This window comes from Ovis aries, chromosome 18 (genome assembly GCF_016772045.2).
Source record: "Ovis aries strain OAR_USU_Benz2616 breed Rambouillet chromosome 18, ARS-UI_Ramb_v3.0, whole genome shotgun sequence".
Lineage (NCBI taxonomy): Eukaryota > Metazoa > Chordata > Mammalia > Artiodactyla > Bovidae > Ovis > Ovis aries.
In genome coordinates this window covers 7,565,427-7,577,560 of record NC_056071.1, presented here as the reverse complement: position 1 = coordinate 7,577,560, position 12,134 = coordinate 7,565,427, and the positions used below count along the sequence as shown (strand labels likewise).

The window sequence follows — 12,134 nt, the reverse complement described above, 5'->3', positions numbered from 1 at the left end:
TCACATATTCTGGAGAATCGGTTTCAAGAGTTACCACATTTAATCAAGCCACGGTCTAAACAAACACCTTGTAAGTGTCCCCAACACCATGACTTTCTGGAGCTAACAGGTGGCAGCAGCTTTTAGCTCCCGCCCAATCCCAGTCCCAGGCAAACTGGGACAGCTGGTCGCCAGACTCGCATCTGAACATAGCAACCAATAAAGTGACCCAGAACCAGGTGGCTGGAAAGACCGTGGTGGCCGCTCTGACTCTCTGCCTTCCTGTTGCTGCAGGCCCCGCGCCCAGAGCCGGCTGTGTCTGCTTTCAAGAGGCATTGTTTACACCCTCCTCCCACCCCTAGAGCCTTCAGCCTTTCAGGGCCCCCCAAATGCTGCAGGGTGGTCGGTCCCCATCCATTCAAGCCAGAGGCCAACGCCAGCGGGGGCCGGCCTGCGACCTGCGCAGGCGCACAAGCGCGCTCCCCTCTGCGGTTCCATGGATTCCCGGTCCAGCTGCGTGGTGGTGACCGGTAAGGCGACTTTCCTGCTTTCCACTTGCTGCTGCCTTTAGCCTGACCGTGGAATGCGCACTTGCCTGATCCTAATCATAAACAGTTCCCTCGTGGGGGGCCCGGGGTACGAGTGGCAACTGGTGGTGCCAATAATTCCGGATAACTTCCTGCTGTGCCCTGTTAAAAACACCACCAGGGGACGGAGAGGCTTTTCTGCCTCTGTAGTGTCATTCACTTCAAATAACCCTTGAGTGGCACTCACAGTGGTGCCCACATGTGGCTTAGACCTTTGTCCTTCAGCCCACGGGGGTGGGGAAGCGGAGGCTGGGGCCCCTGTGCCATCTACTAGGGTGCAGCTGCTAATAGGCAAAAGGAAGGGGAGCAGGGAACCCAGAAAGAAGGGGGCCGTGACCACCCCGAGAGGGGCACATAGCTCCCCCGCAAACTGGAGACTTTAGCCACTCGGGGAACTCTCAGCACCCACTGAGAGCCACCAGTTAGACTTTGAACCCCAGAAGGAATGGTAGCCACCCACTCCTACCTTTCACCAGCGCATTCGAAATCCACCCCAGACACCCCCAGGCATTGTCACAGCTGCTGCCTGGAGGGCTTGTTTTCTTCACACAGCTCTTTATTTTTAGTCAGGCACATTTGGCACATTTGAAGTTTTCTGAATTATGTGGATGAAGGAGACAAGAGACGAGGGTTCCTGTGTGTGGAGGAAATTGAGCGTTACCTATCTTAATATTTTCAGGCTATAATCAAACTCCTGTTAACCTTAGGAGAAAAAGAAAGTTCTTTCGAAAACCTTTTATCTCCTTTGTTCTTATTTGTGTTATTTTGGGTATTAGAGATTGGTTCAAATTACCCTTGAATTCCTAAGGACATTATAACCTGGTAAATGTGATACTTGTCACAAATGAAATCTGAATGCTGGAACACCAGGGCAGGCCTTAGACTCACATCAACAACCCCTGCCTCCGTCCTGTCCGCCTGAGCTTTGCTGGCCAACTCTAGATTGTTTACCGGTACCTGATTACCGGTGGTGATTTGGGAATGCCCGCTGGCTTCCAGAACGTGGCCTTCCTTTATCACACATGCTCTGAGCTGCCAGGGGCGGTCTTTTCATTTAATTGGATTTGCTTCACATGTAAATCTCGCCAAGACATTGGCACGTAGACAAATGGTGAGAGAGCTCTGACAAACTGCCTCAAGCCCAAGGCCTTCGGACCGGCACCATACAGTGCCATTGGGAGACAGAAAGCCTGCCTCCCTCCAAAGGGCTGCTCTTGATTCCATGAGATTTCTCTTGCCACTTCTCACAAGTTCGACCCAAGGGCTTGCCAAGTGTAAAGTGTAAGGCTTGACCATGCAAAGCAAAAGCTTCAGACCTTCATTTGCTGAGTTGTTTTGCTTAATTGAAAACAGATAAGAGATGATCTGAATACACTGATCTGATGTGATTCTAAAGCAGCATGTGATGTGGCAGGGACTAAAAATGTCCCTGCATTTTTAGTATTCCTACAGTCATCCCAGAAGGTACTTGGTTTCCCAGTGGTTTTTCCTTAATCTCAATGTTTTCCTGTTTTGTTTTTTTTTTTGCTTGGCAACTTCAGTCTAATTTATACTATAGGATTCAGTCAAAGTCAGAAAACATAGCTAGATTTCCTGGGACATCCTGTCCCAAACTTTCCTCTTTCCTGAGAAAGTTTTACCCTTTGTGAGTGAAGTTGTGATTGCTCTATACCCAGAGGTCCCCCAACTTCAGAGGCACAGTCTTCTCCAGAACTGGCTTTTGCAGGGGTGGGGATAGGGGTGGGGTTCCAGAGGTTGGTAGTTAATCATAGCTCCTCCCCATCTCGGAATCATGATTTGAGAAATGCATCCCAGGAATCAGATTGCTAGAACTCAAAGCCTCACCTGGTAAAGCTGAGCTAGAGAATGTTACTTCCACCTGCAGCCCACCGCCCCCCACCCTGCAGTGAGTCCATCCCCAGTCACTGACCCATCTGGCAGCTGCTGACTTTCCCTACAGGGCCGGGCAGGAACCCCTGAGCTCTGAACATGGGCCGCACTGCAGGAGAGATGAGGGGAGAGGCCCCGGGGGCCTGCCCTCCTCCTGGCACCATCGTAGGGGGCGTGTGATGGTTAATTTCCTGGGTCAACCTGACTGGGCCACGGAGTACCCAGACCCCTGGTTAAACATTCTTTCTGGATGTGTCTATGAGGGTATTTCTGGAGGAGCTTAGCGTTTAAATCAGTGGGCTTAGGAAAGCAGTGCCCTCCCCAGGGTGGGTGGGCATCATCTAATCTCTTAAGGGCCTGCATAGAATAAAAAGCCCAGGAAGGTTGAATCCCCTCCGCCTGAAGGCAGGGACTGATGCATCAGTCTTCTCCTGCCCTCGAGCGGGTGCTCCTGGTTCTTGGGCCTTCTACACCAGACTGAAATTTGGTCCACCGGCTTTCCTGGGTCTGCAGCTTGCAGATGGCAGACAGATCTGGGGAATTCTCAGTCTTCATAATCACGTGAGCCAATACCTTGTGATAAATCCCCCCATACATATATATATATACACACACACACATACATGAATACCTGTACTTGCCTCTCAATTTCTGGAGAGCGAAATAGGGCCTGAAGTACAGGTGAAATCTCAACATGGAAAAGAAAGGGCAGGACCCCTGACCGACAGGCTCAGTGCCCAAGTAGGGGGTTGGGGCTGAGAAATGGTGGCATCAAATGATCAGAGGGAATAGGGCGGACCAAGGATCTAGTTGGAGCCCATCCCATGCTACTGGGGGAGACGGTGAAAAAGGATTTAGCATTTGCTGAGCACCTACTAGATTCTGGAACTAATACATGCCATATTCAGCATCGTTTAATCGGTCCCAGGAGGTACGTACCTGAACCACCATGAAGGTGAGCACTTGGCACGGCTTCCTGTACTCCAGGCAGTATTGCAGATGCTCCTCTTTATTGATTTATTCAATCTGCAAACCACTCTGTTAGATTAGTATGATCAATGCCCATTTTACAGGTGAGAAAGCCAAGGCACTGACGCTGAGTAACTTGCTCGAGATCACCACACTGCCAAGTGGTGGGGCTGAGGTGAGATGCAACAGCAGAAGCCTGGACCCAAACACTGAGGTCTCCAGCAGCTCCTGGCTGTCGTCGGGCCGTGGCCTGAGCTTTGATGGGGCCACTGGACAGTGTGGATGCCTTAAAAATGAGCAGCCATCATAGTGAGAGGGTGAGGGAGTCTCTCTTTCCCCAGGCCAGCAGAAAACCTTTCCTAAGCCAGTCCCAGAGGGGGCTTGCTGTCCTCTCCAAAGCAAAATTCTACCTAATTTCCTTTTATTAGAGATCATAATAAGTTGCAGTTAAATGACGTGATCATACCCGGTGTAGATAAGTGTTCCCAGTTCAAGGAACAAGCCCTTCTGCCCGCAAGCCTCATCCAGCTCTCGCTCCTTCCCCGTGTAAAGGCCTCCCCAGCCAGGCTCACTCCCTGTAACTCCTCTGCCTCTACCCCGGTTAAGTCCTTGCTCACCCCCACTTCCTCCTGGAGACTTCCCCAACCACCCCTACTCCGGCTGCTCTCTCCCCCTGTGAAGTATTCTGATCCTAGTTGTTCAAAGCCTTGCTAGTCCAAGTGTGGCGACGGCCAGTAGCCTTAGTAGCACTGGGGAGCTTGTTAGGAACTCAGAATCTCCAGCATCACCCCAGACCTGCCCAATCGGATTCTGTATTTTAATAAGACATACATGCATATTAGCATTTGAGAAACTCTGGACCAAATCATACTTCTTTTTAAATTTTGAAATAATTATAGATTCATAGGAATTTGCAAAGAAATGTATAGAATGGTCCCCTAGAGCCAGACCCCCAATGTTAACATCTTCAGTATCAAAGCTAAGATACTGACCTTGGTATAACTCTGTGTACATGTGTGTCCCATGCTTAGGTTCGTGTAACCACAGCATCAAGCTAAATAACAGAACCAAAATCACAAGGTTTCCTTCAATTATACCTTTAGAACCACACTCACCGTTTCCCGTCTCTAACTCCTGGTAACCACTATTCTGTTCTTCATCTGCTGCTGCTGCTAAGTCACTTCAGTCGTGTCCGACTCTGTGCGACCCCATAGATGGCAGCCCACCAGGCTCCCCCATCCCTGGGATTCTCCAAGCAAGAACAGTGGAGTAGGCTGCCATTTCCTTCTCCAATGTATGAAAGTGAAAAGTGAAAGTGAAGTCGCTCAGTCCTGTCCGACTCTTGGCGACCCCATGGACTGCAGCCTACCAGGCTCCTCCGTCCATGGGATTTTCTGGGCAAGAGTACCGGAGTGGGGTGCCATTGCCTTCTCCATCTCTATAATTAATTTTATAGATGTAAATTATGATTTACAAATATTATATAGGTAGAATCATACAATAAGTATCATTTTGAGATTGACTTTTTTTTTCATTTAGCATAATTCCCTTGAGGTTCATCCAAGTTGTGTATACCAATAATTCCTTCATTTTTAAAGCAGTTTTGGTAGCTTTATTGAGATGTAATTCACATGCTATACAATTTGCTCATTTAAAGCATACAGTTCAGTGGCTTTTAGTGTAGTCACAGTTATGCCCTTATCACCACAATCAATTTTAGAACATTTTCATTATTCTGAAAAGATACTCAACCCCCTGATCCTCATCCCTGCTCCCCCACTACACTCTCTCTCTCTCTCTCTCTCTCTCTCTCCCTCTCTCTCTCTCTCTCTCTCTCTCTCTCTCTCTCTCTCTCTCTCTCTCTCTCTCTCTCTCTTTCTCTTTCTTTCTCTCTCTCAAGCTCAGTCTTTACAGGTGGCCGATGCGGACATCTCACGTAAATGGAATGGTATGCTTTCATAACTGGCCTCGCTCACTGAGCCTAATGTTTTCAAGGCTCATCCGTGCTGTCGTGTGGCCATAGCACTTCATTTATTTTTATTGACAGATGATGTGCCATCGTATGGCTAATACCAGTTTTGTTTATCCATCATCAGCCGATGGACACCTGGGTTGCTTCCACTTTTGTATTTTCACTGCTCAGCAGTATTCTATGATCTGGATGAACCAGCTTATTTAACCATTCACTCATTGAAAGACATTGGGGTGATTTCTAGCTATGGGCTATTACAAATAAAGCTGCAGTGACCATCTGTGTACAAGTTTCTGTGTAAAAGTAAGTTTTTATTTCTCTGGGGTCAATATGGAGCAGAGAAAGTCCTTGGAAGTCCACTTTCAGTTTTAAAAGAACCTGTCAGACTATTTCCCAGTGGCCATACCATTTTACCTTCCCACCAACAATGTTTGTGTGACCTGGTTCCTCTTCGTCCTCGCCGGCTTTTGGTATTGCAGTGTTTCTATCTTAGCCTCTCTGAGAGAGAGGCAGTGACACCTCATTGTGACTTTCATTTGCATTTCTCTGATGGCTGACGACGTTAAACAGTTTTTATGTGCTTATCTGCCACCTGTATATCCTCTTCAGGGAAATGTGTCTTCATGTCTTTCCCCTTTTTCTAACTGGACTGTCTTTGAAAGTTGAGTTTAAAGAGTTCTTTATACATTCTGCATACAATGCCTTTGTCAGACGTGTGATTCGCAGCTGTCTGCAGGGAGTCTTTTCATCCTCTCAGCAGGATCTTTTGCAGAGCAAAAGATTTCATTTGGATGAGGTCCACTTGCTCATTTTTTACTTTTGTGGATCATGCACTTGGTATCAAGTCTAAGAACTCTTTGCCTAACACTCGGTCCCAAGATTTTCACCACTAAGCCCCCAAAAGTTTTATTATTTTGCTTATTACGTTTGAGTCCATGATGCATGTGGAATTAATTTTTGTATACAGTGCAGGCTGAGGGATCCATTTTTTTTGATGGGTGTCCGATGTTTCCAGCCCTGTCTGTTGAAAGGCTATTCCATCTCCACTGAGTTGTTCTTGTATCTTTGATCACAAACAACTGGGCATCCTCACATGGGTGTGTTTCTGGGCTCTACACAGCATGCATTTTAACTGGACATACGTGCACACACCTCTGGAGCCCTCCTTAGTGGTGGATCAGCTCCACATTCCTTCTGGGCTCCCCCACAACGCCTCACATAAGAGGACTTGGGGAAACACTCCCAGATTGGTAAGGTTGCAAGCCTCCACAGGAAAGGGGTGCATGGAGCCTCCACTGGTCCTTGATGGCCCCAGGAGCCATAAGAGGTCCCCAAGGAGGTGGGGGGAGCAACACAGAAGCAGACACCTCGGCCCAAGCCTGGCCTGAGCAAACCAGCCTGTCCTTGGTTCCAGGTTTCGGGCCCTTCCGGCAGCACTTGGTGAATTCCAGCTGGGAAGCGGTGAAGGTAAACTCCCTACGAGCCCAGACCCAGGAATCAGAGCCCAGCTGGTTCCTTCTGTGGTTCCGAGAAAACCCAGCTTAGAGTCCCCTTGGTGACCAGATCCACAAGGGAGGGGAGAGCACACACGCTGGGTGCCCTGGGACAGGGGCTAGGCTTCAGTCCTTGGGTGTGACTCACCTGCCCCCAGGGGGCCCATTGAGCTCAGCAGTAAAAAAAAAAAACAGGCTAAAAGGATGCCCTGGGAGTGGTGGGGAGTGGCCCAGGCAGGCTCTGCTGCCCTGAGAACTGAAGATACCTTTTGGCTGCAGGGTCTCAGGAAAGTCACAGCCCCCAGCCTCAGCATCCTCATTCATGAAATGGGGGAATACTAGTGCTGACCTCAGGGTGGTTCTCAGGAATAAGAGGGAAGTGTGCTCAGCAAAGAAGCATGTAAGTCTATAAAGGTAACTTTATCAAGCATAGCGCTTGGCGCACGGTAAGAGCTTAATACGTGGTTATTAGTATAAACAACATGGCTTAATTTTTAAGAAAGTAATCAGAAGAAAGTGCATCCTCGGACAGGACATGAATGGCGGTCTCGTCTGTAGAGCAGACCTCTCCTCCCTGAACCAATTGCTTCACTTGTACCCATCCCCATACGGTGTCACTTAGAGGCTCAGAGCATAGCCGGCTATTTATTCACACTTGACCATCAATTTCATGCCTCTGTTGGATCAAGCCAAAGGTGGAGACTTGAGTCTATCCTCAGAGTTTTCCAGTCAAGCTGAAAATGTAGCAAAACCACTTGAATCATGCATTGTCAGCCACTGTAGCATTGATTTTCTAGCCTGTCTGCACAGATGCAGTCAAGGAAACTCTCCACTCTTGAGTTAGAACTTGGGCTTTTTTCAACCAGCAAAAAAACTCAGAGAACCCCAGGCTCACTGCCAAGCCTCACTGCTGCACATAACATGCCAGAAAGGCTAGGTCAGGGCTTTATGAGTTTCCGGGTGTTTGCAGCCAATTCCTCGAAAAACAAGACTTTTTCTGCTAAATCCCAAATGGGTCCTGAGCCCTTCTGTTTGCAGTCATGAGAATGGCAAAGAGCCAGGCTGCCAGGATTCACCTCCCTGTGCCAACAGTTGCAAAGCAAGTCACTCAACTTTTCTGTGCCTCAATTTTCTTATCTGTAAAATGGGGAGGTTGTAATGACTATAGGAATTAATACATGTAAAGCCCTCAGAGCATGGCAGAGTAACTACTAATGCTCACAAATATCATTATTACTAGGAAGCTACTCTACAAGTCAGTTTTCTCAGTTGTGGGCTAATGGAATCTGACTTTGGAGATCCACACAGGAAATGGAATGAGGGTAGAGATTTTTTGGTACATTTAAGATTCACCAATAAAGCTGGAGAAGCAGGCAGAAGGGCAGAAACAGAAGCAGGCTAGGGGTTTCTAGGAAGGGGAGGCAGAATGGCAAACTAGGTGTTCTGAAGGGCCCTTCACTTGCAGATGAACTAGGTAAGGGAACTTGTGTGCCTTGCTGGGCACACAGTAGTAAAGGAAAGCTATAGTACATATACATCGTACCGTCACGCGGGTGTATCACACGTACCCCAGGCTGCAGCCTGCAGGAGTGAGTGGTCAGCACCAACAACACAAAAAAGGCAGGGAGGGCATATGCCAGTATCAGTATTGTCATTAGCAAAGGGGCTAGAATGAAACCAAAACTTTCTGTAAGCTGGACCCTTGCAGGGGCATCCTGTGGTCTCTAGCACCCAGACTCCCAACAAAGTATATGCAATTTCTCTTGATTTTTTAAAACCTCGTATTTTCTACAAACAAGTAAGTTAGGGGGTTCCCTAGAGGCTCAGTCGATGAAGAATATTCCCTCAATGAAGGAGACTCGGGTTTGATCCCTGGGTCAGGAAGATCCCCTGGAGAAGGAAATAGCAACCCACTCCAGTATTCTTGCCTGGGAAATCCCATGGACAGAGGAGTCTGGCAGGCTGCAGTCCACAGTCCATGGGGTCGCAAGAGTCAGACACAATTTAGCAATTAAACCACCACCACCACCGCTACCCAAAATAAGCTCAGCATTTATTTCCAATCAAAGATCACCAAATATGCAAAGAAACAAACTACCCTGAGTAAGAATGAGCAAAAGCAGATTTAGAACCTGAAGAATCAGGTTCTAGATCATTCTAGATATTATCAGAAAATAGCATGATTGTATATGGAATGTTTGAAACAATAATGACAGAATCACAAAAAACTAGCAAAAAGACTATCAGAACATTAGGCAAATTGAAAAAGGGAGTAATAGAGCTTAAAAAAAATTCTAAGTACAACTGCTGACGTGAAGAGTTTAACAGATGACTTAAAAGGCAGTTTCGAATTATGCTAAGTAAAAGATTCCAGTCACAAAAAATATAGAATATTTATGAAATTATTGTAACGAAAACAATAATGAATAGCTAACTGTGGGCTTCCCTGGTGGCTCAGATGTTAAAGAATCTACCTGTAGTGCAGGAGACCTGGCTTCCCTCCTCGGGTTAGGAAGATCCCCTGAAGAAGGTAATGGCTACCTACTCCAGTATTCTTACCTGAAAAATCCCCTGGACAGAGGAATCTGGTGGGCCATGGGGTCGCAAAGAGTTGGACATGACTGACTAACACTGTCACTTTTACTTTTTCAAGCTTAAAAATAAAGGACTGAACTAAAATATAGGACAATGAAGGCATAGAAGTCAAGAGGAGTGATTGAGTCTTCTAAGGCCCATGCCTAGACAGGCATCCTGATGTCAAATCAAATTCAGACTTTGTTAAGTTTATATATATATATATATATATATATGTACAGTTGATTTACAATGCTGTCTTAGTTCCAGGTATACAGCAATATATTCAGTTATATATATGTGTGTGTGTATGTGTGTATACTCTTTTCAGATTCTTTTCTATTGTAATTATATTGAATATAGTTTCCTATGCTGTATAGTAGGCTCTTGTTTATTTGTTCATCCCAAACTCCTAATTTATCCTCCCTCCTTTCCCCTTTAGTAACTATAATTTTTTTTTCTGTGTCTGTGAATTGTTTCTATTTTATAAATGAGTTCATTTGTATCATTTCTTAGATTCCACATAGAAGTGATAGCATATATTTGTCTTTCTCTGTCTGACTTCACGTCGTATGATAATCTCTAGTTCCATCCATGTTGCTGCAAATCAGTTCAGTTCAGTCACTCAGTCATGTCCGACTCTTTGTGATCCCATGACTGCAGCACCCCAGGCTTCCCTGTCCATCACCAGCTCCTGGAGCTTACTCAAACTCATGTCCATCAAGTCGGTGATGCCTTCCAACCGTCTCATCCTCTGTCATCCCCTTCTCCTCCTGCCTTCAATCTTTCCCAGCATCAGAGTCTTTTCCAATGAGTCAGTTCTTCGTATCAGGTGGCCAAAGTATTGGAGTTTCTGCTTCAGCATCCATCCTTCCAATGAACACCCAGGACTGATGTCCTTTAGGACGGACTGGTTGGACCTCCTTGCAGTCCAAGGGGCTCTCAAGAGTCTTCTCCAACACCACAGTTCAAAAGCATCACTTCTTCGGCACTCAGCTTTCTTTATAGTCCAATTCTCAAAGTAATGTCTCTGGAAGTGGCATTATTTAATTCTCTTTATGGCTGAGTAATAGCCCATCGTGTATGCTTACCACATCTTCTTACTATTCATCTGTTGATGGACACTCAGACTGTTTCCATGTCTTGGTTATTATAAATAGTCCAGCTATGAATGTTGGAGTGCATGTATCTTTTTGAATTAAAGTTTCTGTACCTTCCAGATATAAGCCCAGTAGTGGGGTTGCTGGATCATGTGTTAAGTCTGTTTTTAGTTTTTAAAGGAACCTCCATACTATTCTCCATAGTGGCTGCACCAGTTAACATTCCCACTGATACTGTAAGAGGCTTTCCATTTCTTCATACCCTCTCTAGCATTTATTATTTGTAGACTTTTTTATGGTGAGCATTCTGACTAGTGTGAGGTGGTACCTCATTGTAGTTTTGACTTGCATTTCTCTAATAATTAACAATGTGGAGCATCTGTTCATGTACCTGTTGGCCCCATCAGGCCAATGCGTTCTTTGGAGAAATGTCTGTTTAGGTCTTCTGCCCATTTCTTGCGGAGAAGGCAATGTCACCCCACTCCAGCACTCTTGCCTGGAAAATCCCATGGACGGCAGAGCCTGGTAGGCTGCAGTCCATGGGGTTGCTAAGAGTCGGACACGACTAAGCGACTTCCCTTTCACTTTTCACTTTCATGCATTGGAGAAGGAAATGGCAACCCACTCCAGTGTTCTTGCCTGGAGAATCCCAGGGATGGGGGAGCCTGGTGGGCTTCCGTCTGTGGGATCACGCAGAGTCAGATACAACTGAAGCGACTTAGCAGCAGCAACAGCAGCAGCCTATTTCTTGATTGGGTTGTTTTTTCTTTTATATTGAGCTGTTTGCATGATTTGGAAATTAATCGCTTGTTGGTTGCATCATTTACAAATATTTTCTCCCATTCCATAGGTGGTCTTTTCATTTTGTTCATGATTTCCTTTGCTGTGCAAAAGCTTTTAAGTTTAGTTAGTCATTTTTAAATTTGTTTTATTAACATTATGAGATGAATTCAAAAAGAAAATTGGTGCAATTTATGTCAAAGTTTTCTGCTTATGTTTTCCTCTAGGAGTTGTATAGTATCTGAGCTTACATTTAGGTCTTTAACCCATTTTCATTTTATTTTTGTACATGGTGTTAGAGACTGTTCTAATTGCCCTGTTTCATGTGCAGCTGCCAGACCTTCCCAGTGTCACTTACTGAAGAGATGGTCTTTTCTCCATTGTATATTCTTGCCTCCTTTGTCATAGATCGATCGACCACAAGTACAGAGATTATTTCTGGGACTTCTAGCTTGTTCCCTTGATCAATGTGTCTGTTTTTGTGCCAGTACCATACTGTTTTGATTACTGTATTTATAGTATAGTCTGAAGTCAGAATGTGTGATTACTCCAGCTCCATTCTTCTTTCTCAAGATTGTTTTGACTATTGAGGGTCTTTTGTGTTTTCATACGAATTAAAAAAAAAATTTTTTTTGTACTGGTTCAGTGAAAAATGCCCTTGGTAATTTGATAGGGATTGCATTGAATCTAGATTGCTTTAGGAAGAATGGTCATTTTAACAATATTGTTTCTTCCAACTCAAGAACATGGCATATCTTTCCATCAGGTTGGAGCATCTTCAGTTTCTTTA

General features: G+C 45.7%; 1 protein-coding gene across 5 annotated transcripts in view; it reads left to right on the top strand.

Annotated features, from left to right (window-relative positions):
• The first annotated feature begins 210 nt into the window (after positions 1–210).
• Positions 211–12,134, top strand: part of PGPEP1L (pyroglutamyl-peptidase I like) — a 75,406-nt gene continuing 63,482 nt past the window's right edge. For 3 of the 5 annotated variants that reach the window (XM_060401563.1, XM_060401564.1, XM_060401561.1), the window contains exon 1: positions 6,811–6,864. Coding sequence is in view for 1 of the 5 variants with exons in the window: in XM_015101866.4 (XP_014957352.2) it covers positions 476–509; positions 6,812–6,864 (87 nt within the window). In the remaining 4 variants the exon portion in view is untranslated. Of the gene's footprint in view, positions 510–6,810; positions 6,865–12,134 lie in introns of those variants that run through there. The other 2 variants (XM_015101866.4, XM_042235043.2) reach the window with 2 other exon arrangements.